This window comes from Malaya genurostris, chromosome 2 (genome assembly GCF_030247185.1).
Source record: "Malaya genurostris strain Urasoe2022 chromosome 2, Malgen_1.1, whole genome shotgun sequence".
NCBI classification, from domain to species: domain Eukaryota; kingdom Metazoa; phylum Arthropoda; class Insecta; order Diptera; family Culicidae; genus Malaya; species Malaya genurostris.
This window is the reverse complement of record NC_080571.1, coordinates 248,079,908-248,105,314: the sequence shown is the minus strand read 5'-3', so window position 1 is coordinate 248,105,314 and position 25,407 is coordinate 248,079,908. Positions and strand designations below refer to the sequence as shown.

The 25,407-nt window shown below is 35.6% G+C and overlaps 1 protein-coding gene across 1 annotated transcript in view; it reads left to right on the top strand.

Annotated features, from left to right (window-relative positions):
• The window catches only part of LOC131428784 (protein bicaudal C), a 56,317-nt gene that overhangs the window by 15,785 nt on the left and 15,125 nt on the right, over positions 1 to 25,407 (top strand). Inside the window, exons 2-6 of the mRNA XM_058592828.1 lie at positions 5,975 to 6,462; positions 12,091 to 12,140; positions 12,215 to 12,364; positions 12,465 to 12,917; positions 13,053 to 13,163. Coding sequence (XP_058448811.1) covers positions 6,255 to 6,462; positions 12,091 to 12,140; positions 12,215 to 12,364; positions 12,465 to 12,917; positions 13,053 to 13,163 — 972 coding nt within the window. The 5' untranslated portion in view covers positions 5,975 to 6,254. The remainder of the gene's footprint in view (positions 1 to 5,974; positions 6,463 to 12,090; positions 12,141 to 12,214; positions 12,365 to 12,464; positions 12,918 to 13,052; positions 13,164 to 25,407) is intronic.

Sequence of the window (25,407 nt, the reverse complement as noted above, 5' to 3'; positions counted from 1 at the left end):
TACACATTTCGAATGCAATACTAAGTCAATTTCGCTGCTACATCTCTGTCGTTACCAAGGGTTTCCAACAAGCCGCAAAGGTGTCAAATAATCCAGGATTACTCTAATTTTTTGCAAGTAATCCAGAAATCGGTGGATTACATTAGGAATCCAAAAGTAATCATTAGTAATTCAAAGTAATCCAGGTAATCGCTTATTTTTTTCAAATAATCCAAGTAATCAGTAAAAATATTAAAATAATCCAGTAATCACATAGTAATCCGTTTTGCCTTTCTCTATAGAAAGGTAAAAGAATTGCTGGAAAATCTGAGTTTCGAAGACCCCTAGTGTTATATACCATTCGACTCAACTCGAAATTGGTTCTTCAATTTGGTGCATACTGCTTCTAATCTATCTTCGAAGCCTATCAGCACTGACAATAAACGAGATATTTTAACGATAATAATTTCGCCATCAAGCCTCCTGATTTGAACAAAGTTTGTTTCACAGTTATTGTTTCTTTACCGTATTCTTGAGCGAAGTCTTTCAGATCAACATCAAAATCAGCATAAGGGAGAAGATCTTTGAAGTCAACAATCATTTCGTCGGTTATACTTTCTTTACAATCTGCCTGCATATACGAAGCGTCGTTGTCAGGTTCTAATGTAGTATGTAGTCCATCGACTAGTTTCGTTGGTTTGATTTTACATTTTGAATCTGATTTGCAATGTACTCCAACATCATTTATATCTTTAATGGCTTCTAATTTGGCTGATTCGATGATAATGACTGATGCCATTACTGGGCATTGATTCAGGAACATACACTCGAACACTTTTGGATGGATTTGCTTGTAAACTATTTTGAAATTCATACGATTCATATCCGTAATTGGGCAGATTAGAATCAAACTTGGAAGATTTTTTTCTGTTTTTTTGCAGCTCCTCTCTAATTGCCGGCATGAAGTTTCAAATACGCCTAACCATGTAAATCCAGAACCGGAAGTCGGTTCCGGACAAAATTCAATAAGAGATTAAGAGACTATAAGACCTTTCATTTGAGTAAAAGTTTGTGAAAATTCAGTTGTTTCTTAGAATATGAAGTGAGTTTTTTTACTTGATATTAAAAAGCTTACAGTGAGATCAGCGTATTGCGAAGTGTTGTGAATTATAAGTGTTTGAATAATGTGTATTGTTAATGTTATAGAAAAAGTTTTTTTTGTGAAAAACTACGGAAGATGTGCATCGCGAAGCATGGAATTCCGATAAAGACTGTCCCAGAAAGTATGGACGCAACCAAAACCGCTGCCATTTCCTAATGTTTCAGAATATGTCAATTTTTATCTCTGCGTCCTGTTGTTTACACACGACGAAACCTACGTGAAACTCGATTACAAATCCTTGCCGAGACCACAATATTATTCGGTGCGAGAAGGGCAAGTGTTAAATCAGTCCGAGACATCGATTGAAGTCGGAAAATTTGGTAAGCTATGCTCTGGCAAGCAATTTGTAGCTGTAGTAAGACTTCGATACCCTTCATCACCATCACTGCTTCAATGAACAGCGAAATATACATCAAGGAATGTTTACAAAAGCGACTTCTACCCATGATTCGAAGCCACAAGGATCCTGTTGTCTTCTGGCTAGATCTTGCTTCTTGCCACTACTCGAAATCAACGGTAGAATGGTATATTACCAAAAATGTCACAAGCATATGTACCTTATGATCAAAACAGAACCTGAATTTGATTAAAAAAAACGTGTTTAATCCACCTAGCAGTGAGATGATACCTTTTTTTATCAATTCGCATGATTTTTTTGCATGAATATTTTTCGGTGTTTCAGTTTTCATGACATTATTCTAATGTCCGGCGTTTTAAGTGGCAATTTGAGATTTTAATCACTCATTATTCTGTAATGTCGAAACCGCAAATCCGATCGAATTTGAATCTAAAAGTATAACAATCCATTAAACATTCCATGATATGTCGAAGTAATTTCTTCTTTAGAGTTTAGGGTAATTTAAGGTACTTCCAGAGCCGGTATTCAGGATCCAGCATAACCCAAACCGATTCGTATGGCCATATGACGAATAAATTACAACAGTTTTGAGTCCAACTTTGAAGCTTTCCGAGATTGTCATCTTCTATATCGGTTTGAATTTTAAAAATTCATCATCATTTAATTCGAGAACCGGAAGTCATAATTGGATAAAATTAATTAATTTTTGTATGTATGTATAAAATTAATTAATTTTGTATATAAGTTTATTTTAATTTGAATTTTTGTTTCTGCAATTTGATTAGGCTTTTTTGAGAAAACGATTGAGCTCTGAGAAACTATTTTATACTGGAACCGGAATTCTAAAATCGGTATGGCCGAAGTCAGATAAATTCACCTGAATAGCTGTATAGTTTACATTTGTTTCAAAATATTTGAAAATCAGTGAAGACATCTTTGAGAAATCAAAGCACAAATTAAATTTTCAGGTGCCTTCTGAATCGAAAACAGAATACCACTAAAACTGAAAAAAGTTTTTTATCGACTATCCAAATCTGCTAACCCGATAAACCTGATTAATTTATGTGGAATAGACATTTTATACCAATCACCCTGTATCCCCGAAACCGGAAGTTGGATCTGACTGAATCTTAGATCGGTTCAGCCATCTACGAGAAGAATGAGTTAAACAATTTTGATTTCGTTTCACATATCATCTTGTAGTTCCGGAACCAGAAGTCGGAACCAAACATAGGTCAGGAACTCTTTTTGGGAGCATAAGACTTTTCGTATGAATCTGAATTTGTAGAAAAGAAATTTTCCGAGAAAATTGAGTGAAATTATTTGTCACACACGCATTTGCCGATCTCGACGAACTGATTCGAATGGTATATGGATGATATGTTCTTCCAGCATTTATTGCTGTAAGTAGTTGAAAACAATATAATTAAAACAAAATCGGCCATCATCTTCTTTATATATGTCATATTTGAACGATTATGTTGCCAAAAACGAGCCGTGCTAAAATCGGTCCGAGGTTAAATGTCATGAAAAAGGATGCTGTACACAGTCTTTTTGGTACTTAGAAACAATTGTATGTAACAGTATGAAAAATCGTGTTTTCCGTTGCTCCCAAGCATTTCTTTGTCATACAGCTCACAAAACTCCTACTGCCGGAATAGGGGGAAAAGTCGTTTACACAAAAATTTCAATATCTCCGTTAGAAATGGACCGATTTTAACAATCTATGGCTTGTTGGATAGCTATTACCGTGCCGAATCTAAGTCTGAAAACATATTCTGTTTTCAAGGTCAATGGTGACAGATATTGTCAAAAAACTGAAAATTTTGACATTAAACTTTGTATAACTCAAAAAGTAAACATCCGATCTCAAAACCATTCAATAGCGTTTTGGGTGACGGGGTGAACTTTCATTTGAGACTAGTTCGATCAAAATCAGTCTAGCCATCTCTCAGATCTCGACCTCTTAGTTGACAACACACATACAGACACACACACACACACACATACACGGACATTTTCTCAGTTCGTCGAGCTGAATCGATTGGTATATGTCATTCGGAAAAATTTTCTAAAGTTCGAGCGAATTCTATACCTATTTTTTTTATATATAAAAAAGGTAAAACGCATAATCTTAATGTTTAATAAATTTCTTTATTATCGCCTTCAAAGTACTCTCCTCTTGCGGCAATACATGCATGCCAACGCTTGATCCAATTTTCCATACAAGTTTTATAGGCCGCCGAAGGTATGGCCTTTAGTTCACGCAGCGAATTCTCTTTTATGGTCTCTATAGGCTCAAAACGCGTTCCCCGCAATGGCAATTTGAGTCTGGGGAAGAGGAAAAAGCACACGGGGCCATATCTGGAGAGTACGGTGCTTGGTTGATGATATTGGTTGAGTTTTTGGCCAAAAACTGCCACACAACACGACGTTGTTTTTGAATGGAATTCAGCTTTTTTGGCACCAGCCGAGAAGCGATGCGTTTCAAACCCAAAACATCAGTTAAAATGTGTTCGGCTGATCCATAAGAGATGCCCAACAACACAGCAATCTCTCTAATCGGTACATAATGATTTTGCAACACGATTTGCTTCGCCGATTTAATGTTTTCTTCAGTAACAGATGTTGTTGGGCGGCCAGGGATCTCATCATGATCCAAGCTTGTACGACCATCTTTGAAGCGTTTATACCACTCGTATGCCTGTGCTTTTCCTAGACACGATTCACCAAAGGCCTTTTCTAACATTTTCAACGTTTCAGAACACTTAAATCCATTTGCAACACAAAATTTGATGCACGCACGTTGTTCTAAATTTTCATCCATTATAAAAATCGCCACACGAAAATTTTTCAACTTCTTTGTATAGACGCCAAACAAAAACTAATCGTACGAAATGCGTCAAAATTTGACAGAATGTGTATAAAAGTGTTGCCAACGTTGAGAGAATGAAAGTTTACCGATTGGACAAGAGCGGGAATTTTAAAATGAAAAATTCCGGTTCTTTTTTGATCATAAGGTACATGTTGTAAGCATCATTCGGTCCGTGTGGGTCCGCGGGAAACCGAGGGCCCGGCGGGTGGCCCACATGCTGGTCATCGGCTGGAGCGGTCTTCCGTGGGCGGTGATGTTACGGAAGAAAATGAGAAAAAAAGTATACATTGTGGGAACGGGGTAAAAAGGGGATTTGGGAACGAAATGTCTGAAAACGACAGAGATCTAATTAGTTGCCATCGAGATGGTGAAGAGACAAGGAATGTGGATCGAAAAAGTTAGTGACAAAAAATATCTTGTTAGTTCCAATGAAGATGGTGGACAGGGACGGAGATCGAGAGAATCGGGCGGATGGGCGACACTAGTCGAACCTGTAGGTGGAGGTTATACTTTCTGAGCGAGATATAACAGATTATACTTGTATATTAATGTGTTTTAGGTCATGGTATATAAGAAGTATATATAAACTATCTCGACTCGCCAACACATCCCGAACCGGAACCTCAGGTGGTCTACCTGGGGCCCTAAGGGATTCCAATAGCTTCGACCTGGCATCACGATACTCTACGCACGACCACACGACATGCTCGATGTCCTGATAACCATCGCCACAGGTGTGGAGACCGCTCTCCGCAAGCCCAAAAACAAAATGTCGTTCAGATAGATCGATTGATTGTTCTAAAGCTGAGTAAGAAATGTGAACCTTTTGAAATAATGCCATTGGTTCTCGTGAATTCTGCATCGAACAATCAATCAATTATAGTGCAATTTTGAACAATTGGCGTACTAAAGATGCGGGAAGGGTAACAAAATTTCAACCTCCAGTTCATTATATTATATTATATTACATTATAATATAAACCGCTACCGATACTACACGGCTGTTTTGGCAGTTCTGAAAAGATTGTTTACATTTAAAATCAATTTTCATAACTTAGTAAGTAGCAGAAATTCATAGACACTGGTTACACGCGGTGGTTTAGTCTCGCATTCCCCGCAACGGATGTAACATTATTCTGTAGGCTTGACTAGCTCTTACGATGAGTAGTTCTGAAAGAATAATGAAAATGAAAATAAATTTACGCATACTTTGTTCAAAATTAGTTTCTAAATGCAATATTTATTTATTTGTAACAACGATTTCCCCAAATCCTATTTTGATTTATATATGTTTTTCATTTTCATATTCAACGTAATTATCCTTCATAAGTTTAAGAGAAAGTTTAATAATTTGTTTTGAATACTTCCAAATTATTGATCTATGCTTCGAAAATAAAATAATATTTCTGATCTGCTTTTTTCCCAGATCTCTGCATGAATACATCGACCCAACATGAGCCTAGTTGAAACAACATCACAGCAAAGTTATTTATGTGATACCATCAATTATGTTCGGGGAAAAAAATTCAATTTGATTTCACCCTCGACAGCAGAATCATGTTTCGATTTTAATTTCCGGATTATCGTTTCTCGTTTTCAGAATTCAACTTCAACTTCCACGGCCATTCTAGCGCACAGCACAGACAGACACAAGTTTGCGTGTGAGCAAAGCACAAAGCAGCAGGCTTCACACATTGTCACATCCGGCCGGGTTACAGGCAGAGCATCATTCCATCATCGAAGGCACAATTTAACAAGTACAAACGCGTACAAACCGCAGGAGATTAAGTCTGCGAAATAAAAAAAAACTCCACCCCTGCAGCATCACCAAAAACACACAGAGTCCTACAACAGCAACAGTACCTAGAGCACAGGGAAAGATGATGGCATCCTGTACGCCCTTCAACAAGCACATCTTCATCAACGGGGGTCCTCCGAGCGAAACGACGGGCAGCGAGATTTCGTCGGTCGAAAGTGACTGGGGCGACCTGCGGTTGATTGCGGCCCAGCTGGGCGTGGCTAATCCGGACGATCTACATGTCGAGCGGTTCAAGGTGGACCGTCAGAAACTGGAGGATATGATTAAAGGTAAGACGCTGCTTGATTTGCCTAAGGCTTTAGAACCGATTGAGAGTTCGATCCTTTGGAGTTTTCCTTCTTACTTCGATAATGGCTTCGGTTTCTTCATTTGGTGCTTCGAGAGTTTTTGGGTGTCCCGGTCATATTTCGAGCCACAACCGGGAAGGATTCGTAGTGTCATGGTTCTCTACACCAATAATAGACTGCGACGTCTATTGAAACAGAATTGTCAAATTCCAAAAGAGAGATGTTATACCAAGACTTTGGTTTGGCGGAAGTTCGTGTCGATTGTTTGATACGAAAATTTACAAATGTCACAATCTGCGACACTCCAGTGTCATAAAAAAATCAAAAGAACTAATGCGTCATTCATCTAGTTAATAGTTAGCGGTGTCTTAAATAATGTTATCGGAGATTTCATTTAATTATGATAAATAAGAAGCATTATTTTATCAACCAAGAGCTTTGAAACTTCAAACGGGAAACGGATCCAAGTTAAGCTTTGAAATTTTCTTTCGGTTCTTTTGTCGATCAACTAATATGACGATTTATTAATTTAAGTTAATTTGACGTAAGGCCGCCACAACTAGGTTCAGTTTTGCAATGACTGAGCGGAAACATATATTGGAGAAGCCAAATGAATGAAAAACTAGCAGGAAAAATGATTTATTGGAAAAAGATACGCTCAGAGACAGGACTCGAACCTGCGTTCTTATGCATTCCGTGCATACGCGCTACCATTTTGCCACTCTGAATCTTGTTTTAGTCACTCTAAAACGCCAGTCAGACCCAGTAGAACGTACATCGAACATGGTCTACATTCTGGCCGTCACCCGACCGATACCTTCTATCCAAACATCTTCTTTGTCCATCAAACACCTGTCCTCTCGCTTTATACCTATTTCTCCGATCAAGCATTGAGTAGAAGAGTTTATTTATAATCGCTTGTCACCTTCTTTTAATGGCTGGACATCGTCAGCGACAGACCCCTATGAAGGTAGTATTGATTGTCTGCCCTTTCCTACCAGAAGCAGATTGTTACGGAAAATCAAACCGCAATTGTTTTTAACGATTTATTAATTTTAGTTGGTTTAACGTAAAGCCGGATGTAGACTATGTTCGATGTACGTTCTACCATGTCTGACTGGCGTTTTAGAGTGACTAAAACAAGATTCAGAGTGGCGAAATGGTAGCGCGTATGCACGGAATGCATAAGAACGCCGGTTCGAGTCCTGTCTCTGAGCGTATCTTTTTCCAATATATCATCTTTTCTGTTAGTTTTTCATTTATTTGGCTTCTCCAATATATGTTTCCGCTCAGACATTGCAACTAATATGGTTTAAATACTTGAACTGTTCGGATATTACCCAGCAAAAATTAATTACAGCTGAAACAAATCCACATACGACTCAATTTATAAGAACGTAACTCGTAAAATAACTGAATTTAACAAGAATGGTTCAAAAATGTGTCAAACACACTCAACTTTTCAAGCGGGCGTGTAAATTTAAAAGTCCCAGCACATAAAAGTATGTCAGAATGCATTAAATATAGGTTATATCAGCTGAATATTTTTTTCAATTTTTGACGATCGAATATGTCGGTCACAGAAGACGTAGATTTACATGATTTTTTCCAAGTATGTAGTTTTGAAGATTTAATGTTTTTACGATGTCACTCATACGATAGTTTAAAATGTTTCAATACTCTTCATCATATAACCCAGCTACCGGAGAGCGGATCCAAGAAACGTTAAATAGCAGCCCACATCGGAAAAACTATGTGATTTTACATCTTATACAATGCATATAAATGAATCATCGCAAATTTACGTGCAAGAACATGTGATATTGTGTGATTGTAAAATTCCGTGACGTGAATTCATTGATATAAAAAAAACACGGATAGCGACCGTCGCGACTTGAACCGGGAATTATTGGATCACAAAACACGTCCATTAATCGACTGAGCCACAGAAGCACACATCTAAATGGTGCATATAAATTCATACAGTTGCACTTGTTAGCCAAATGCAAATTACGGTCTAAAGCAGTAAAATTCATGCTATTCTAACATTAAGGAGCGAGTAGGGTCTAACATTTTTGAAAAATCATTTATTATTTTCTTTCTATATTCTGATAGTAAAACATTTCAAGAATATTCTGTGAAATTTTGAAGCCTATCGCAACAAAACTCAGTAAGTTATGGGCCTTTATCTTTGCCGATCTCATACAACGAAGAAATAAGAGCTGCACACCCAGGCCCAAGATTTCTGTTTCGATTAACTTAAAAACTTGACAAAACATTCTCGAAATATTTCATTATAACAAAAGACAAAAAAAAATTATGGCTTTTTGAGAATGTTAGAGCCTACGTGCTCCGTTTAGTAATAAATTATTTCCTTCGTTAAAATCGAGACAATCCTTCGTTAAAATCGAGACAATAAACTTTAAACGCGTTTTTCTCGAAAGCAAGTTTTGAAAGTCCGTGTCCATCGTCATTCAAAAGCTACTGCACCAATTGTTTTCAAATTTTGCACATACTTTCTACATATAAAAAACCAGACCCCAACGTTTTCCTTTTCGTTGTTTGTTACTATGGGGAGGTTTTACAGCTACAAAATGGCGGTTTTTTTCGTGAAATATCGTACTTTTGAATTTAATCAACCACCAAAAATACAAAAAAAAATCAACCGGAAATTATGCTGCTTTGATCTTTTTTTGTTCTGGTCACCGCAACTTTGTTATGCTGATTTGATTTGTTCACTTCTGATTAGTCTGCGCTGAGATACAGTGGACACCGAAAATCATCATTTTTAAGAAGCGTTCTCAAAAATGAATCTTCACCGACTTATTTCTCAATAATTTTCCATGGAAAAATTACAAAATTTTGTTCGAATGATGCTTTTTATTATACAAAATATTTGAATTTATTTTGTTAAACGATAGTTCTGAAAAAAATTCGCAAAAATGATGTTTCCTCGTCATTTAGACCCGACACCCCCCACCCCCCTTAAGGTATAACAAAAAAAATTTAACAAATTACGTCTTTCTGATTTTCATCGTATGAGAGGTTTGGTAATTTTATAAACTTTCAAATTTTGTTTTCTGTGAGTGTATTGCACTATAGGACGTCTCAGATTGGTTTGTCAAAGTCAGTTCATTCGTTGGCAAGAAATCGATGTAAGCTCTAATCGGCACAGAAGAAAAATATGAATTATACAGGTGGCATAACTGTACAAACGATACAATTCATAACTGTACTCTTAGAAAAAGTAAAATTTACGCATGACGTAAATTCAAACATTCCGTAATTTCTTCGATGACGCCATAATATTACATCTACTTACATGTAAAATTAAATTTAGCGTCGGTATCGATGTAAGCTTCAGCCAAATTAACTGTGAAGCTAATGATATGACCTATCTTTACATGTTTTGAATTGTGATTGTAAGTGAATCGCGACGCTCCTTTTATGTGCATCTGTTAAGATATAAATTTTTCTAAGGGTCGAAAAAATCGTGTGATTGTGCATCCTAAATCGTGTGATTTTACATTTAAATGGAGCGTCGCAGTTTACGTAAATTTATGTGCAAGAACATTCAATATTGTGTCTAAAATTCCATGACTTGAAATTCATTGAAATAAAAAAAACGTAGTGATAGCGACCGCTGCCACTTGAACCGAGAATCATCGGATTACAAAGTACACAGAAAGAAATAATGGAATTTACACGACATGTAAATCAGTATTGGCATGAAATAGACATGGGTTGAATTGAATATTTCATTGAAACCTATCATCGATGCAAAAATAAATTGAATTGCATTGAATTTTAAATGAATAGAACTGTATCTTTCAATTAACGCTTAGTTTTGTGATTAAATTGATTGAAACGTACAGAATTGTGAAGTAATTTTATGTTTAATTGCCTGCTCAAAATATGGGCATGAAAATAGATGTAAATTCACAAAATATTTTTATCTGTGTATGTCCGTTGATCGACTGCATACATTTTCACCCGCTAGCCAAGTGCACATTACAGTCGAAACCAGTAGAATTCGTGCTAATCCAAAATTAAATCATTGTAAATTAAATTTTCCATCATTTTGACAAATTAGGTTTTTATGAATTACATCGTATGAGGGAGTTTTAAATCGACCACGTGGCTTGCTCAATTCCCTTTGCGCATCGTATTTCTGTTGTACTCTCTCGTAGAGTGCCTATAATCAGAGTGACGACATCTCATCCGTAATGTTGGCAACAATTCAAAACATTCCATTAGCTTTACTTTGAATTGACAGGTCGTTTGCTCGTTTGGAACTGGTAGCTGTCATTCCAAACGAACAGCTGTCGCCACTCTGATTATAGTCACTCTACTCTCTCGTATATGAGCAAACTGTACCGGGTTGCCAGCATACATTTTATTATTTTGATGAAAAGTTTTATCACATTAATCTATCGTATGGGTTGGACATTACATGATTCCAATGAACAATGTAAAAATATTCAACTTTCACAATGATTGAATTCTGTGTGTTTGGCAGCCTTGTCGAGTCAATTTTATTTCTCTCTCCTTTTTCAGAATGCTATCAATGTTTCGATTTTCAGCAGTTCTTCAGTCAGAGAAAAATACAACACGACCGCTCAACTCAATGAATCATTCTGAGAATTTCACAGAATATTCTCAACTAAATTTAATTTGAAACGGGAAAATAGCAAAAAACCTACCACTTTACGGTAGTGTCCTCAGCCCTTAAATCATTTTATTGCTAAGAGTACACACTTAGAAAAAGTTACATCTTTATAGATGCACATAAAAGGAGCATCGCGATTCACTTACATTCACAATACAAAGCATGTAAAGATAGGTCATATCATTAGCTTCACACTTAATTTAGCTAAAGCTTACATCGATACAGACGCAAAAAATATGTAGATATAATATTGTGTCATCACCGAAGTAATTTTGGCATACCTAAACTTACGTCAAGCGTACATATAAATTTTTTCTAAGAGTGAATAAGGATCTTTTTGATATGAACCATTTGAACCAATGCTAACGTGCATCTACATTTGAAGGCCTTTGTCGATAGAATGTGACATTTCGTGTTCGAAGTGGCCATTTTCAGCCCAGTCTCCCCTATGTTGAAGGTTAAGTAAACCTTGTCGAGTTCCAACATCGGAGATGACATTAGGCAACCAAGTTGGACCGACTCTTTCGTATAACGGCTCATACATAAAATCATTTGTTTCAATTTTCGTAATGCCAGATTTCCACCCAAAAGAGCCGATACCAATGATCCCTGCAGTAAACACTATTTTGAATCAATTATAGTGTATGGTTAAAATGATAAATTGCTTCAAAGTACTCGCATGAATCATTTTAGTACTGACAATTTGCTCCGAGGACATCATGCTATTCTGTTTTGACATTTATCAGCGAGCTCAAATTTCGGACCACTCCCTGTGTCATACTAAAACGCAGAACACAACCAGACATAAATTTTCGTTTACAGACGGAGGAGATGGTGTGACCTCGTTGGTGACACCACCCACTCCCAGCTTGCTTGGATCACCAGAGCCTACTGATTTTCGATTTGTCGATTTGTTTGTTTGTTTGTTTGTTTACTTTCAGTCGAAACGTATTCAGAAGGGATGAATAGCGCAGAGGAATTCTTCACGAATGTGAGTGAAAAATGATTTACGCCTAAACAGGGCAGAGTGCGACGTAAATTTCCCAAAATTTCCCATCCACGCAGATCATGAAGGAAACCACAACGTACGTTAGCTGGCCGTGCCGCCTGAAAATTGGCGCCAAAACAAAAAAGGATCCACACATCCGGATTGTGGGTAAAATGGCCGATGTGCTGAAGGCGAAGGACAAAGTGATGACACGTCTGGACTCACGGGTAATACGATTCTTCTGTTTTGTATTGTAGCCTACTCGTTTCCATCGATGAAATTGAACTTTTCCACAATTTCGTCGGCAACGGCTTTTTGTTTTTGCAGGGAAGCCGCGTCATTATGAAAATGGACGTCTCGTACACGGATCACTCGTTCATTATCGGTCGCGGGGGAAACAACATCAAGCGCATCATGGAAGAGACGGCGACCCACATCCACTTCCCGGATTCGAATCGCTCGAATCCGACCGAGAAGAGCAACCAGGTATCGCTGTGCGGTAGCCTGGAGGGTGTCGAGAGGGCACGTGCGCTGGTTCGCATCTCGACTCCGCTGTTGATTTCGTTCGAGCTGCCCATTCTGGCTCCCGGGAAAACACCGCCGGACAATGAAACCCCCTATGTGAAGGAGGTAGAGAAAGAGTTCAACGTGCAGGTCATATTCTCTACACGACCGAAGCTACACTCCTCGCTGGTGCTGGTCAAGGGGTCGGAAAAGGAGGAACTGAAGGTGAAGGAAGCCACACGCCGTCTGATGGATCTGATGTGCGAAAACATTGCGGTATGCTCCGGCTTGAATGCCGTTTGACTATGAATTATGATAGCGAAATTGTAATCTTTACAATGAGCATTTCTATTTTTCTTCCACTCTTATGGTTACCCGAACTCGAAACTGCCGCCGTTGCCGGTAATGCAGAGTCAGATTCCAGTGCAGATGCAACTGGAAATATCTACCCAACATCATCCAATTGTACTTGGCCGGGCTTCGAGCAATTTGCGGGAAATTATGAGCAGAACCGGAACACAGGTAAATTTATTGAGTTTGATGAACCTTGGGCCAGCAGGTGGAGCTGGTTTTCTGTTTGGTGTAGTTTGCAAAGAAAGTTGTTGGTTTGTTTGGAACTACTTTAAGTCTATGAAACGTAGTAAAATAAACCGTCCTATATGATCAGCATGTCCGAAAACATTTTTCTAACTTCGGTAACATTCTTTCATATTATACTAGTACATTGTTCGGCTGAAATTAAAATGAAAGGTAACTGCACGGAGCCACCCGCGATCGTAATACAACTAAAATATTAATTATTTTTCTGGTTTCGATTGGTCAAAATTTGGTACAACTAATCGATTGTTGTTTTTTTTATAAAACGGTTATTTTTGTTTTCAAAACTACAGACCTGGTAATCAAAACGACTAACAGTCTAGTTGAATTTCATATGCTACCAGTTTAATGGAGACACATGTCAATCAAATCAATAATCCGTTGTGTAAAAAAATCAAAAGTAGATGTTACTCTTAGAATTTGCACTAGTTGAATGTTATAGGTGTTTTAATAGTTAAAATCACGCATTGACTAAAATTAAATCTAATGCAGGTTTGAATATTTATTTATTCACTAAATTCACCTGGCACTTGAAATACACAAAGTCGAAAAATATAAAACAATGCTGAAATAAGCAGAGAACAAAATGGGTAGCGTAAATATCGATTATTAGAGTTGACACTGAAAATTCACTGGTATAGGAAACAACCTCATTGTTTCTGATACAGTTAATACGTAATCCAATCAATCGTTAATTGTTATTCAATTGATTAAAGTTGATGCTGAGTAGACCTTGTCAGCTTGGAGTGAAATCAATCTTCAGTTCAGCAACGCCATCGCGCGGCATCACATTATTATTATTAACATATTATGTCAATTGTATCCCAGGTAGAAGTGATTTGCAAACCAATACCAAATTCTGTCATTAAAATCAAACATCTCAATGGTAGAAATCAACATTATTTAGTTTGAAATAAGAGTTAAAATATCAAAAATCATAACAAAGCCTGCATGAGAAAATAGCAACAAAATAAAAAATTTCGTCATTGTAATATCAAACCAAGAACAAAATATTTATAGAAGATGAATTTGTTAATTATTTTATATTCTAGCATTTAGAATAGAGTAATATCTTAAGTATTTCTCTTATCTGATTCTGACGCAGTTCATTAAACGGTATTTTATTTGAAGATACAACTACTGGGTCAATTTACTTAATGAAATTGAAATAGCTCATCAATAACGAAATAAGATATTATAACTAATTTTGATGTTGAACAGATATTGTACAATGTTTTGATCCCTTGATGAAATATCACGAAAATATCCAGAATCGCTCTGACAACACAGAGACATCAAGCCGAGATATGATGGTAAAATTTGTTATTATTTTGACCTTTGTTTGCTATTGACACCTACCCGGGATGGGTGCGCAGTGCTGCTATTTTGGCGCGCAGGAATTTGACATTTTTCTCCCCTACTTCTATGTACAAGATTCGATGCAGGCTCGCCTGAGGGCGCCATGTTCGCAAAAAAAAATGTTGCAATGATTTGTTCGGGAAATGTGAGAGCTGAATATCTTGTTTGAGAGCTGGATTGATATAAATAAATAAACTGCTGATGTGTTCAACATGCTGACTTTTCAAAAACAAAACTCGAAATACTAACATCATTTCACTTCAAGTCGCTTTATATTTCAATTGGTGAATAAAAATTGACGATTAAAAAAACGGGCTTAATCCACCTTGCAGTGAGATGATACCTTTTTTATCGATCGACATGTTTTCTACATCAATAATCGTTTATTATCTCAAAAGTTGTGACTAGAAAGACTGATCAACGATTGCTTTATTAATAAGACAAAACGTTTATTAAAATAATCAGGATAAACTTTCTTTTTTTGGTGGTTGTAGTTGAAAACAGTTACAGTCTTTTTAGTTATGGAAATACATGGATTATCACTTTGAACTCGAAGATTATGCCGAATTTCTAAAACCGAAGATTATGCCGAATTAACACGTCACAGTCGAACAATTATGTTGCCAAAAAGGAACCGTGGTACAAACAAATCGTGTCAACATACTCTGATGTAGACTACTGTAGTCAATCTCTTAAGTACTCAGAAATAATTGCATTTAAAATTGTGTCTACTTTTGATTCCAAGCGTCATTTAATAGTGCTTCACTCCACATCCCAACTATTTGGATATGGCGAAAAAACGATTTGTCTGTAAAAAGTTGACGAATTCTTACAACCTACGACAGGTTCATCGGTGTTACGATAAAGTGTCCAAATTTGAAACAATTTTCAGTTTTAAAATTCAATTGTGACAGTTATTGTCAAAAAAATTGAAAATTTTGAATTAAAAGTTCGTATAACTCGGAGAGGAATCATAAGATTTATAGACAAAAAGAATAGCCTATATATTTCCTGGGAGACCTGTCATTTGCAACTAGCCTGATTAAAATCGGTCCAACCTTCGCTGAGATTTACGCTTCTTTATTTGCTCAATTCGTTTTCCAAAGTTTGAGCGAACTCTTGCACATTTTTTTTAGATTTCTATAGATTTTAAAAAAATAGAGATTAAAAAAATTCATGATGGCACTAAATCTCGACATTACATGCAAGATCTTTTGGTATAAAAAAATTCAATTTTGGAAATTTCATGTGCTATGGTGATTTTTCAAGATAAAAAATTTTCAAACTTTGAACGCCGGGCGGCTCTTCTTACCCACATCCAATTTAGCTCAAATTTGGCAGAGGAACTTTTTTTGAGGTGCTTAATCATTTGGGCACTACCGCACAGCGAAATTAGAGATGACCCTAAAATATTGGCACCCCAGTACACACAATTTCAAAATAATTTTCTTCAATTCTTGAAAAACAAAAATGAGAAAGTTATTTGATATAAGAATTTTTGCACTCATCACTCTGTAATTCCGGAACCAGAAGCGAGATTAAAATAAAACTCAGGGACTTTGTATAGGACGATGGTACCTTTCATTTGAACCTAAATTTTGGTGAATCGGTTCAGCCGTCTTTAAGAAAAATAAATGCAACAATTTTAATTTATTTTGCACATATCACTCTGTAATTCCGGAACTGGAAGTCGGATTCGAATAGAATTTAGGAACTTTGTGTGGGATTACAAAGCTTTTAATTTTTATTTAAGTTCATGAAAATCAGGTCAGCCATCTCCGAGTAAAGTGAATGAAAAAAATGCTATATACATACACACATACACACACACCTACAGACCTTTTGCGTACTCATCGTACTGTGTCGAATAGTATATGACACTCGGCCCTCCGGGCTTCGGTTCGAAAATCGGGTTTCACAGTGCTTGCATAACCTTTATATATGAGAAAGGCAAAAAGGTGAAACTTAATTAATGTAATTAAAACTTTTTTCCGAACATTTTACTACGATTTAAAAAAAACTATTCGTTGCTGATACAACCATAACTCACGTTTCATTGTCTTCATAGGACACAATTGAAAATAAACATTTTAAAACATTACACCACACATTCACAGTAAAAGAAGGAATTTTGAATTGAAAAATCGGTGAATGAAATGACTTTTCCAATTGAATTTAAAATTATTGTACTTTATTGCATAGTTTTGGACAACTTTGCTAAAATAAAAAAATACGGATCTTTGCTATATCAATATGGATCACTCTTGCGATTCACGAGGGACATCACAGTAAAGTGCGGTGCCAAAAAAGGTTATTAATACACTACAAATTTTTTAATGCACATGTGACAGTTTTCCCAACCAGTACACTGAACCAAATAACTCCAAATATATCAGTCGGTGTTGAACAGTCGTTCGCACCGCACGCGTATAGCTCTTGGCTCCTGGAATTTTTTTCTGGCTACCTAGAGTTTCATTGATTCACGGCTTCAGTCTTTTTCAAGGCTACCTGAATCACTAACAGTCTTTTTAAAGACTAACAATTAGTCAGCCTTTCCCAAGGCTATACAAAGAGTGATATTAGAATGACTAAGTGATACAAAGAGTGATATTAGAGTGACTAGGAAATTAATCAGCCTTTTTTAAGGCTAGCTAGGAGTCTAATCGAAGACTAATTTAGCCTAGTTAATTTAATTTAAAATTTCATTCATTTCAAAAATGCCTGCGTCCAACCGGAAAGGCAACAAGCCCAAAGCTAAAAATAATTCAATACGGAATAAATCACAATCCGTTATTCAACATTTTTCTAATAACATTCACGATATTATAGAATCTGAATGTAAAAATGAAAGACAACGGACGGAATTCCCTTCGGTTGATTGAATGCCGTCTAACAATATTTACGAGATTCTTCCTGAATCCGATTGTAGCGACATAGAAGAAAATTCTTCAAAAATTCCCAAAATGGACGCTTGTCGTTCTGGGGAGAAACATCAATCTATGCCACCAGTGACGGTGATGATTTCCGACTTCAAAGCATTCCGTACTGAGCTTTCTACTTTTCTTCCGGAAGTAAAAGTCTCATTTAAAATCGGACGAAGAGGAGAATGTCGAGTCTTGGTGGATGGATTGGAAGATTACGAACGTCTTATTCGATATTTGTCCGAGAAACTTCATAAATTTTATTCATATGATATGAAATCAGACAGACCCTTCAAGGCTGTCTTGAAAGGATTATCAAATGATCAAAGTATTGGTGAAATTAAAAATGAACTAAAAGAATTGCTTGGTTCTGCCCCTTCCCAAGTAATACTTATGAAAAAAGAGCGAATGGTACTTCTAAACCACGCTCTGGAATTTCCCATGAACTTTACCTAATACACTTCAATCGAAGTGAAGTAAACAATTTGAAAACTTTAGAAAAAGTACGTTTCATTTCCCACATTAAAATTTATTGGGAACGTTATAAACGACATAATCGTATTGCAAACTTAACGCAATGTCGTCGTTGTCAATGTCATTTCCCACAATGTCATTTCCCACATTAAAATTTATTGGGAACGTTATAAACGACATAATCGTATTGCAAACTTAACGCAATGTCGTCGTTGTCAAGGCTTCGACCATGGAACCAAAAATTGTCATATGCATATACGGTGTTCGAATTGTAGTAAATCGCATTCGAAAGACGTTTGTCCAATGAATGAAACCACTGATAATTTTTCATGTACAAATTGCGATGGAAATCATATATCCAATTATTTGAAATGTCCTGTCAGGGAAAAAAAATTTTAAACGCTCGTTCGCTTAGACAACAAGTCAAATCAACGACCTCAAATTTACAGAACATACCTGAAAATCAAAAAACCGTTACAAATGCCACGCCTAATACTTCTAAGGCACTTATTTCTTCGAATTTAATACAAAAAACAGGTACGCTTACCAATTCGTTTTATAACGAAAACAATTTATTGACAGGTAGATCGACATCGTCATCATCTTCTTCTAATGTCAGTTATGCGAGTATAACAGGTAGAAATCCACCACTTAATTCTTCTAATGTAAAAAATCAAAACACAGGACCGCCTTGCATTTCATTTTCTAACGAAAACAATTTATTAATAGGTAGATCGGCCATATCATCTTCTTCTAATGGCAGTTCTAATGGCAGTCTACCTACAAATATTCCTTCAATGCCATTCGCTTCTTTAAATACAGTTGATTTGGGCGATATAACTGAAAATAAAATGATCTACCTACAAGATCAACTTTTTCAAATGATCATCCAAATGAATTCGACTTCATCACAATTTGAAGCATTTCAAATCGGATGGCAATTTGCAAATAATATTATAATGAATTTAAACTTTAACAGTGATGTTAAATAATTATTTGAATACTTTAAATTGGAATGCTCGATATTTGAAATCGAGTGAAGATGAATTTTATAATTTTCTCGAAGTTCACAAAATCCATATTGCCATTGTGACAGAAACTTTTCTTAAACCTAATGTCAAATTGAAAAGTAATCCACATTATGTAGTTCATCGATTTGACAGGTTTACTGGAATGGGTGGTAGAGTTGCCATTTTTATCCAACGGCAAATTAAACATCGAATTTTACCTTCTTTCAATACTAAAGTTATTGAAAGCTTGGGAATTGAAGTTGAAACCATTCATGGAATTTATTTCATCGCTGGAGCAAATTTGCCATTCCAATGCACCGGCGAACAATTAAATTTCTTTAAAGACGATTTGCAAAAACTTACAAGATATCGATCGAAATTTTTCGTAATAGGGAACTTAAATGCTAAGCATGTCCAGTGGAATTGTAGGCAAAATAACAGTAATGGTAAAATACTTCATAATCAACTCTCAGCTGGTTACTTTACAGTTCTTCATCCCAGTAATCCTACTTGTTTCTCTTCCGGGAAAACCCCGTCTACAATTTATCTGGTTCTAACAGATCAAAGTCACATTTGTAGTGAACCGATTACACATGCTGACTTTGACTCAGATCATCTTCCAGTAACATTCAGACTTTCCAACGAAGCTATAATTAATCCAATTAGTTCTATATTCAACTATCATAGAGCTAATTGGTTGGATTACAGATCTCACATTGAAAATCATGTGAATCATGAAACTATTTTAGAAAATTCTGCGGACATCGACACAGCAATTGATAATTTGAATCATTATATTATCGAAGCTAGAAATCTTTCAGTTCAAAAGCTCAAACTAAATTAAATTCTCCTATCATCGATGACAATCTTCAACTGCTCATTCGGTTGAAGAATGTTCGTCGACGACAATATCAACGTTCTCGTGATCCTGCTATGAAAAACATAGTTAAGGATTTACAAAAAGAAATTAAACATAGATTTACTCTTTTGCGAAATGAAAATTTCGCTAAAGAAGTTGAACAAATTAAACCATATTCTAAACCTTTCTGGAAACTTTCCAAGGTTCTTAAGAAACCTCAGAAACCAATTCCTGCTCTCAAAGAAGGAAATAAAATGCTTCTTACAAATGGCGAAAAAGCTCAAAAACTTGCTCGGCAGTTCGAGAGTGTCCACAATTTTAATTTGAACGTTGCGAGTCCTATTGAAAATGAAGTCTCATTGAAATATGATCATTTTTCAACCCAACGTGCTCGTATCTCCACAGACGCAGTCGACAATTGCTTACGGTCGAGACGATAGAAACAAAGACAATACAGTGTAGTGAACAATAGAGTGTACGAAATGGGCAAATACGATTTAACAAAGCCTGAAAGTTGACCTACAAGGCCGAATTCAATTTGTATTGATTTCAAGCGCTGCAAAGTTAGACCAGCAGCAACCGAAATTGAAATCTTGCTTAAGGAACGAATGCATCTAAACGTTAATGATGTAAGTGAGATTCAATTCAACAAGGCGTCTAACTGTGTGTACATTATGTTCAAACGTGAAAAAGATGCAATTGCATTTGCTTCGGTTAATAACGGGATGCACAGTATTGATCATGACAATGTTGAATATAAAATCCCTGTGTACATGGTGGACAATGCCATGGTACGTATGCAACTACGTAAAGCAATCCCATCGTACATCATTTGTGATCAAGACGGGATACATCCGTGTAAAACGCTGATTACGTATGAAAATCAACTGGTTACATGTCAGTTTTGTGAACAACCTGCACACTACGGCAAACCTTGCACTGAAACTGCAAAAAGGACATCTTCAAACAAAAATAAGGACAACCGCCCAACAACGGAAACTAGTGAGCGCAGTACTCCTGTTGTACCATCAAACCCACCAACAACTGCAATTAATGCACAACAAGGCGCGTCTACAGCAACTAACAACCAACCCAAGAATGCGAATTACAAGGAAAACGAAGAAAAAACGGAAACCAACAACGATACCACCGATGCGGCAATGGAGGACGAGACGAGCCACGAACAAAGTGCCCCTCACTCATCGCAAGATAAAAATGGAAGCTCCTCTCCCCCTAGAAAAAGGGTGACAACGAGATCCAACGGTAAAAAAATTATTTTATCTAATAAAAACATGGCTCATTCAGCCACGTAAAGCTTGTACGCAAATTGCCCTGAATATAAAAATTTTATAAAAAAAACTATTTCAACCCAAGTGTTATCACACGATGACATTATTGAGACGAATTTTGATGAAATTAAATCAATTATTAGGAAACTTAAAAACATGAAGGCTCCTTGTAATGATGGAATTTTTAATATACTCATTAAAAATCTTCCCGATGTTGCCTTTAGACTCCTGGATAAAATTTTCAACAAGTGTGTTTCATTAGCTTACTTCCTAAAAGATGGAAAAACGCCAAAGTAATTCCTATCCTGAAACCTGATAAAAAACCAGCAGAAACATCAAGTTATCGACCAATTAGCTTACTTTCATCTATCAGTAAACTTTTTGAAACAATTATCTTGTTGAGAATGATGTCTCATATAAATGAGAATTCATTTTTTTTACCAGAACAGTTTGGATTTCGTCATGAACATTCAACTACTCATCAACTTGTAAGAGTTACGAACATGATGAAAGCAAATAAATCTTCTGGGTTATCCACTGGAGTTGCTCTTCTAGACATAGAAAAAGCAGTCGACAGTGTTTGGCACAAAGGTTTAACAGCAAAAATGTCTGATTTCCAGTTTCCTATTTATTTGATCAAAATGATTCAAAATTATTTAATTGATCGCACTCTTCAGGTTAGCTATCAGAATTGTAAATCCTGATTGCTACCCGTACGAGCCGGTGTTCCTCAGAGTTCGAGCGTAGCTCCAATCTTGTATAATATTTTCACTTCTGATCTTCCAAATCTACCCGTTGGTTATCAGAAATCGCTATTCCGTGACGACACAAGTCTGTTAGCCACAGGTAGAAATCTAAGAGTGATCTGCAGTCGCCTACAAAGAAGTTTAAATATTTTCAGTGATTATCTGTCAAAATGGAAAATTAAACCAAATGCAGCAAAAACGAAATTAATTATCTCTCCTCATAAGCCACACGGAACGACCGAAATTAGCTCTGCGCCTAATTCGTATTACTGTTTTTGAATTAGTTGATTTTAACAACAAAATTTTCAAAATAACTATAAAATTAGTTAAAATTGAGAATTTACTTTGCTGAAAAAACTCTTATTTTTAGAGAATGTGTTTAGTTGGCGAATATCCTGGACATAAACCAGCAATATATCAATCCAACACGAAATTCTCATTCACAACTAATTTTGTTATTAAAATCAGAAAATTTGTTTCTATTTATCTATCACTGTCATTACTGAAGGACAGCACAAAGAAAACAAAAATGAAATTGGTTTTATCAACAAGTTTATTAGCCAAAAACTCATGAGAAGTGTCAAAGCAATTTCGCATGATTTTCGCATGTGTTACGATGTATTCAAATATAAATTTCCAAACCGATTTGTAAAAATGATGTAAACTTTTAGTGGAAAGTGTATTTATTCAAGTGTATTTTTACGCGGAACAGTGAAGTGAGTTTCGAATGTTGCACTCTAATTGCATATGTCAAATGATGTTTTTTGTATCTTCCAACCTTCCGGGCTAAACCGTCCGGTGTGCTACTTGTATTCGGTTTTTGTTTTCCGAGTGCTCAAAGTTTTCAGTGAAAGAGTCGATTTCGCGAAGTCGAATGAAGAAAACAGTGATTTAGGAGAAAAATTTTCAAAAAGAAGTTTATGTTTCGCTTATGTCTTTTTCTCCAATACAACATCGTATTTATACCTACCAATAAAGAAAAGATAACCGCGACTGAAAATTTTTTCGGTGGTAGTGTGCCATCTAGTGACTAGTAGTCATTACGGTGTTAACGTTTTTTCGGTGACAGAGCGCCATATAGCTGCAAATTGCAAAAACCAATGCAACCATTTATTTTGGTTGAGAACAACGTTTTATTACTCTAATTCAACTAAAAAATTGGTTGAATGGATATGAAGTGTGCCTTAGCTAAGAAATGACAGCACGTTTAATTGGTGAATTCAACTAAAAAAATAGCCATTTCAACAAATATTTCATTATTATTAAGGGAACTAGAATTAGAAAATCTAAATTAGCAAAAGTAAGATTTTTTTAGTTGTCTCAAAAAATAACTAACTAAAATCAGAAAATCAACTATTTTTTTCGCCAAAATGCTGATTTCGGTCTTTGCGTGCAAGAGCTTCTTTTCTTAAACCAAACAATAATCACATTCTCAAATTGAATGGCTTGGAATTGACATGGTCTGATCAAGCTAAATACTTAGGTTTAACGTATGACAAAAAACTCACTTTCAAGGATCACATTGAAGGAATCCAGGCAAAGTGTAATAAATATATTAAATGTTTATATCCTCTTATAAACAGAAATTCTAAGCTCTGTCTAAAAACAAGTTGTTAATTCATAAACAAATTTTCAGACCAGCCATGCTTTATGCAGTACCAATTTGGTCAAGTTGTTGTTCCACCAGGAAGAAAACGCTTCAAAGGATTCAGAATAAAATTCTGAAAATGATTTTGAAGCGTCCTCCCTGGTTTAGTACAAATGAGTTACACAGACTCACAAATATAGAACCATTAGATGTAATGTCACATAATATTATAAGCAAATTCCGACAAAAATCGATGCAATCTTCAATTGAATCGATTCGCTCTCTGTATTAATTAGAAAGTTAGTATATAAGTTCCTTTTCCCCATTACACAATACAAGTAGGTTTAGAATTTTCCCTACACAAAAATCTCAGAATTGCGGAAGCAAATAATGTCCTCATGGTAATAACCAAATCATATATATAATAGGGCTGAAAAGTCACCACTTGTGGCTGAGCACCCAATTTAAATCTTAATAATTTAATTTTAACTCATATTCCAATAAAAAGTTGTTTAAAAAAAAATAAAAAAAAACTCCAAATATATGGAATATTTCTCGATATACACTGCACGAAAAAATAAGCTGTAAATACGGTTCAGAATCGCAATCTGATTCTAACTCGGATGAGAACATTTTGTTTTTATAAAAATTCCTATTTATATAGATATGTGTGAAAAGTGCACGCAGAACTAAACAAATTAATCTTAATGTTAGTTCAAGAATTTTACCAACATTTATATACTACAATTGAATAATGACTGAACTAATAGCCTTTTCCGTCACGAGATGGTGTTACTGTGATGTCTATTTCGATTTGCATTGAATTCGTTAAAGTGATCCATATTGATATATAATATATTTGGTGATACCATGAACTATTTCTTAATGCAATTATCGATTGGGATCATTTATGAACCACGTAAATTTTTTTCATCAGCTTCACTTTAGTTAAGGAAAAATAGACTCGCAAAAAAAAAAATGCGCAAGCACAATTTTGCGAAAAATACACCTGGCGGAATGTGACATTGCAAACTATCTCTTTCCCATTAAATTGCTCATTTAAGGGGCAGGTAGGGTCTAACACTATTGAAAAATCATTTATTATTTTCTTTATATTTTCTTATAGTAAAACATTTCAAGAATATTCTGTGAAATCTTGAAGCCTATTGGAACGAAACTCTGGAAAATACATTCTTGAAATGTTTCATTATAATAAATTATAAAAGAAAAAATATGATTTTTTTAAAATGCTAGACCCTACAGGCTCCCTGGAGTAATAAATTTTTTCAATTGATTTTATAGACAAAAAACTTTAAACACTTTTTCTCGAAAGCAGGTTTTGAAAGTATTGTCATTGTATTGAGATTTTTATTGAATCAGGTAATTTGAGCATATCACAGGGAATGGTATAAGTTTTTCTGAATATCCGCTACTGGATATGTAGACTTGTTCAAACAGGACGATTCTACGATAACGTCAATTTCTCGAATAACATGACCAAAAATCACTTCTATAAAATCATACTCTTTAGCTAAAACACACATAATCTGGTAATTATTTTCATCTAAATCTCGAAATTTTCTAAATGCTTGTAAACAGTTCAAACTGCAGCTTCTTTATTTTTGAACAGATTTTTATCAAAATTGCGTCAAATGTTGATTTACAAAAGTTGTTTTATGGAAAAAAAAATATGATAAATACGTTTTTGTAGTATTATTTGTTCGACCAATTTTTCAATACTAGGAAAAACGTTAAACCTTTGTTCAGCGTATATACTTTTCTAGTGTCCGTTAATTTCCTACAACTTCCTCATGCACATCATTTTAGTATAAACATATGGAAATACTTAAATGTCCCAAGTTCATTGTTCTTGTAAATATAATTCAATTTTTGGGCGTTTTAATTTCATGACCTGATAATCCC